Below are 5866 nucleotides of genomic sequence, written 5' to 3'. Positions count from 1 at the left end.
GTCTCCTTTGATGAATTTTCACTTGTTCCTGCATCAAATTTTTCTGACTCAAGAGGTTTTGCCTCAAGGTCCACAATTTCATCAAAAGTAACATGTATGGATTCTTCTATTGTAAGCAGATTTCTATTAAAGACTCTATATGCTTTGCTAGTTAAAGAATATCCAAGAAAAAATCCTTCATCAGCTTTTGAATCAAATTTTCCCAAATTCTGTTTTCCATTATTTAAAACATAGCATTTGCATCCAAAGATTTTTAAATGGGAAACATTTGGTTTTCTATTTTTGAAAAGTTCATAAGGAGTACGTTTTAAAATAGGTCGAATTAACATTCTGTTTAAAACATAGCAAGCAGTACTTACAGCATCAGCCCAAAATTGTTTAGGAACATTATTTTCATTTAACATAGTACGAGCAAGTTCCTCTAATGATCTATTCTTTCTTTCTACTACTCCATTCCGTTGGGGAGTTCTAGGCGAAGAAAAGTTATGAGAAATACCATGTTCTTCACAAAAATTTTCAAATAATTCATTTTGAAATTCACCACCATGGTCACTTCTAATAGCTTTTATTCTTACATCCTTTTCATTTTGAATTAAAATAGCAAACTTCTTAAATTCTTTAAAAGCTTCACTCTTAAGAGTGAGAAACAGGGTCCAAGTATATCTTGAAAAATCATCAACAATAACTAAAGCATAATAGTTTCCACCAAAACTTTTTGTCCTTGAAGGACCAAATAAATCCAAATGTAAAAGTTCTAAAGGTTTTAAAGTAGAAACAATATTTTTTGAATGAAAGGAATTTTTAACTTGTTTCCCCTTTTGACATGCATCACATAATTTATCTTTTACAAACTTTAATTTTGGTAAACCAATTACTAGTTCTCTAGATACTAGTTTGTTAAGTTGTTGCATATGTATATGAGCAGCACGCCTGTGCCACAACCATGGGTTTTCCTCTTTAACAACTAAACATGAAATATTTTTATTTAATACGTTTTCTAAATCAATTAGATAAATATTATTATGTCTAACTCCTTTTAAAGCAATTTCAGAAGAATCACTCTTAAAAATAGTGCAAGAATTCTTCTCAAAAGTTACCTTGAATCCTTTGTCGCACAGTTGACTGATGCTAATTAAGTTATGCCTCAGTCCTTCTACATATAGTACGTCTTTGATCATCAAGGTGTCTTTGCTTCCTATATCCCCTTTTCCAAGAATTCTTCCTTTGTTGTTGTCACCATAGGTAACAAAGCCTTGTTCCTTTTCTTTAAAGTTTGTAAATTTTGTTATGTCTCCTGTCATGTGTTTTGAGCAACCACTATCGAGACACCACATGACTTTTCTTGATTTTTGTAATACCTGCAAAAGAAAGGAACAAACAAGCTATTTTAGGTACCCAACTTCTTTGTATGGGTCCTTTTGGGTTAGATTCAAATTATTTAGCAACCCAAACATATCTACCACTAGGAACACCATAATGCTTAATTTTACATTTGTTTGAAGTATGACCCTTTTTCATACAATAAAAGCATGATACAACGTTTGTGTTCCCATGAGTTGTTCCTTTTTCTACCCATATTCTACGGGTTCTATTATTCTGTTTGTTTTTAATTTTAGGAACATACTCATTTTTAACAACCTTGTTTTCATTATTTTTGCTACATTCTCCTAAGGTTGTTTGTTCAGAAAAATATTTGAATTGTATGCAAGACTCATATTCATTATTAGCAACATATTTTTCTTTTTCATAATATAACACTTTACTTTTCAAATTCCTGATTTCTTCTGCTTGATATAAAAATTTATTTTTCAAACTTCTGTTTTCTTCAGATGAATTTGAAAATTCAGTTTTCAAGGCATCATTTAATTTAGTGAGATTTTCAGAAGTAAACTTCAAATTTTTATTTTCTTCAAGAAGGTTGTCAAATTCAGATTTTAAATTTTTAAAATCCTTTTTCAGCTTTTTATGAGAAACATTTAATTTTTCAGATTCAATTAACAATGCAGCATATGTTTCATGCAATTCATCTTCATCAACTTGACTATTATTATCAGAATAATGTGAGCTACTTACTTGGCTGACATTATCATCATCTGCCATTAAACAGATGTTAGCTTCTTCATCTGAATCGCTTGAATCTGAAATGGACTCATTATCGTCTTCCCATGCAATGTATGCTTTCTTTTTCTTGAAGAATCTTTTCTCCTTTTTGTCTTCACCTTTCTTCTGATTTGGGCAGTCTGCCTTTAGATGCCCCTTTTCTCCACAGCTGTAGCATTGATAATTTGAGGAAGATGCTTGATTATCTTTCTTTTCGTACCTAAACCTTCCTTTACCTTTAGACTTCATGAATTTGTTTAATCTTTTGATCACGAGGCTTAAGTTTTCCTCTTCGTCTGAGTCTTCATCTTCCGATTTACCTTTGCTTCTTTCAACCTCTGATTTTAATGCCAAACTCTTCTTGTTGGTTTTGGCTTTTGCTTCTTCTTCATCAAGTCTTCCAAGATCTAATTCATGTTCCCTCAACTTTCCAAATAGTGCTGCCATAGTGATGGTGTTGAGGTTTTGTGACTCCGAGATTGCAGTCACCTTAGGTTGCCACGACCTGTCTAAAGACTTTAAGATTTTAATGTTTAGTTCATCAGTATCAAATGACTTACCTAGTCCAATGAGATGATTGACAATGTTGGTGAAGCGTTTTTGAACGTCAGAAATTGTTTCTCCTTGCTTCATCCGGAACATTTCATATTCTTGAATTAGGGAATTCTTTCTTGCCCTCTTTACGTCATCTGTTCCTTCATGTGTTACTCTGAGCACGTCCCACATTTCTTGAGCAGTTTTGCAGACAGAAACCCTGTAGAACTCATCAACAGTCAATGCTGATGCAATAATATTCCGAGCTTTAACGTCATTCTGAAATCTTTTCTTTTCTTCAATGGTCCATTGACCACGGGGCTTTGGTTCCTGTATATTGTTAGTAGGAACAGAAGAACCAGATGCAATAACATCCCAAATTTCACAATCAATAGATTCAATAAATATTTGCATTCTTACCTTCCAGAATGCATAGTTCTCACCTGTGAATAGTGGGGGTCTATTGATTGATGCACCCTCTGCAAATGTTTGATGTGATCCTGCCATTTGAATGACTATCAAAGCAAGCTCTGATGCCAATTGTTAGAATCGCTGCAGCGGAATTATTAGCGTGGTAACAAACCAAGAGGGGGGGTGAATTGGTTATATACTTTTATTTTGTCTTTTTAATATTTTTCTCTTAATTCTTTCTTACTAAGCAGATAATTGAATGTAAATAACAAAGTAAGGTTGAGAGAAATTGCACAGGTGATTTTATCCTGGTTCAGATCACTAGGATCCTACGTCCAGTCGCTTATCTCAAACAAGATAAACCTTTTTCACTATCACAAAACAGTTACAAATATTAGTCACACAGAAAAACAATTTGTAATAGTTTAGAAATTACCACCTCTCTTGAAACCACAAGAGATGAACTTACACCTCCTTTGAATCTTCACAAAGGATGACCACCTCCTTCGAATGCTTCACGAAGGATGAATCTCTTCCAGACACTTCCTCAGACACACCAAGGATGAACATGCTAGTACTTTTATAAAATGGAGAAAATCAAATAGTGGTTTCTTTTTTCTTCTATTTTGTTGATCAAATAAGAAAGAACAAACCAAAGTTGACATGGAGGGTGCTCGTGATGACATTTCTTTACGGATTATTTGGGTATGGTGGATGCAAACTATTCAGCCTTCACCTCTTTGTCCTTATTATTAAATTTATTTGTACAATAACTTGATTTTAAATAGATATAAATGAACATTGGGAGGGGGTTTATAACAAAATCGTTTTTTCACCGCGATAGTGTTCGTATCACCAACATATGCGAATGTTGTTTTCAATATGGTTCCTGTTGTCACTTTCATCCTCTTCTTTCTATGCGGGTACGTCGTCACCATTCACCAGTTTTCACACGCATGTACTATTTTGCATTTTGTGGAAAAAGAGTTCAAAATATATAATTGATTTATGATTTTTTTTAACTATGAAAAGTTCAATTTGCAAACCGCAGTAGGGAAAGCTGAGGTGATACGAACAATGATTGCAGTAAGCGGGTCAATGATGTTGTCATTCATCAATGGGATGAAAATAAAAATTTTGAAGAATATGCACAATATTCTTATGCATAAAAAGGATAACAATCAGATAAGAGCATATGATGGAAAAGAGTGGGTATGTGCTTTAAGTGGTATTGGATGTTGCTTCAGTTTTTCAGTATGGCTCATCATTCAGGTATATATAAAAAAGATTTAAAAAATAATTCTGATGTATTATTTGAAAGAGTAGGGTAACATATGTATACCTACAAGGGTCCTATAATTCATCATCTACTAAAGCAATGACAACTGCATAAATTATAATAATGCCTAAATTATTGCCAACATATTATTTGATTACCTAACATTTACTAATACAACATTTGACATATCTTAACATGAAGAACCTCCAGACACATATCTATATCTTATTCATTTTATTTTATTCCTTCATCAAACAAACCAACACATTACAGCCAATACAATGAACCGTATAATAAAAGTGGTGCAAGACTTAAAGCCTCCTTTATTAATGATGCTTGTGCAGATTGCATATGCTTGAAATATTGTGATTGTTAGCCTCGCCATAATTGAAGGAATCATCATTAGATTATTTAGTGCCTACCGTCTCATTTTCGGAGCTGCTATCACTTTTATTCATGCTCTTATTTTCGAGAGGTGAATTAACACACCATAACTTATTTTATTTTTCCTAATCTTGACATCATAGTTAATGCATCTTTGACCCATGCTAGTACTTTTACACAATGGAGAAAATCAAATACCGGTTTCTTTTTTCTTCGCTTTTGTTGATCATATGGAAAAGAACAGACCAAAGTTGACATGGAGGATGCTCGTGATGACATTTCTTTAAGAATTATTTGGGTATGGTTGACGCAAACTATTCAACCTTCACCTCTTTGTCCTTATTATTAAATCAATTTGTACAATAACTTGATTTCAAATAATCTTTGTTGATGATATAAATGAACAGAGGGTGCGAGTTTATTCCAAAATCATTTTTTCACCGCGATAACGTTGTATCAGCAACATATGTTAACGTTATTTTCAACATGGTTCCTATGGTCACTTTCACCCTCTCCTTCTTGCGCCGGTACGTAGGCACCACTAATCAGTTTTCATACTCATGTACTATTTTGCTTTTTGTGGGAAGAGAGTTCAGAAATATATCACTGATTTCTGATTTTTTTGTAGGTACAAAAAATTCAATTTGCAAGCCGTAACAAGGAAAACTAAGGTGATGGGAACAATAACTGTAGTTAGCGAGTCAATGATGTTGTCATTCTTCAATGGGATAAAAATAAACTTTTTGAAGAATATGCACATTAATTTTATGTATAAAATGGACAACAATCAAATAAGTGCATCTCACGGAAAAGAGTGGATAAGTGTTTTAAGTGGTATTGGATGTTGGTTTTAGTTTTTCAGTATGGCTCATCATTCAGGTATATATGAAAAAGATTTAAAGAATAACTCCAATGTATAATTTCAAAGGGTAGGGTATCATATATGTTACATACAAGGGTCCTATAATTGATCATCTATTAAAGAAATGACAACTACACAAATATGCACAAATTATAATAATTCCTAAATTATTGCCAAATCAATATTTGATTATCTAATATTTACTAATAGAATATTTGACATATCATAACATTTAGAACCTCCACACACATATCCCTATTTTTTCCCTTTTCTTTGTTTCCTTCATCAAACAAACC

General features: G+C 32.8%; 1 protein-coding gene across 1 annotated transcript; it reads right to left on the bottom strand.

The window, feature by feature from the left end:
* Positions 1-1297: 1297 nt before the first annotated feature.
* Positions 1298-3086, bottom strand: LOC128195062 (uncharacterized). The gene is made up of 2 exons (XM_052872117.1): positions 2528-3086; positions 1298-1358 (listed from the first exon to the last, which is right to left on the bottom strand). The coding sequence occupies exons 1-2, from the start codon at positions 3046-3048 to the stop codon at positions 1298-1300; spliced, it is 582 nt and encodes a 193-aa protein (XP_052728077.1). The 5' UTR covers positions 3049-3086.
* Positions 3087-5866: the final 2780 nt, after the last annotated feature.

The sequence above is a fragment of the Vigna angularis genome, chromosome 1 (assembly GCF_016808095.1).
Source record: "Vigna angularis cultivar LongXiaoDou No.4 chromosome 1, ASM1680809v1, whole genome shotgun sequence".
Taxonomy (NCBI): domain Eukaryota; kingdom Viridiplantae; phylum Streptophyta; class Magnoliopsida; order Fabales; family Fabaceae; genus Vigna; species Vigna angularis.
Note: the sequence above shows the minus strand (reverse complement) of the source record. Positions and strands in the feature narration are given on the sequence as shown.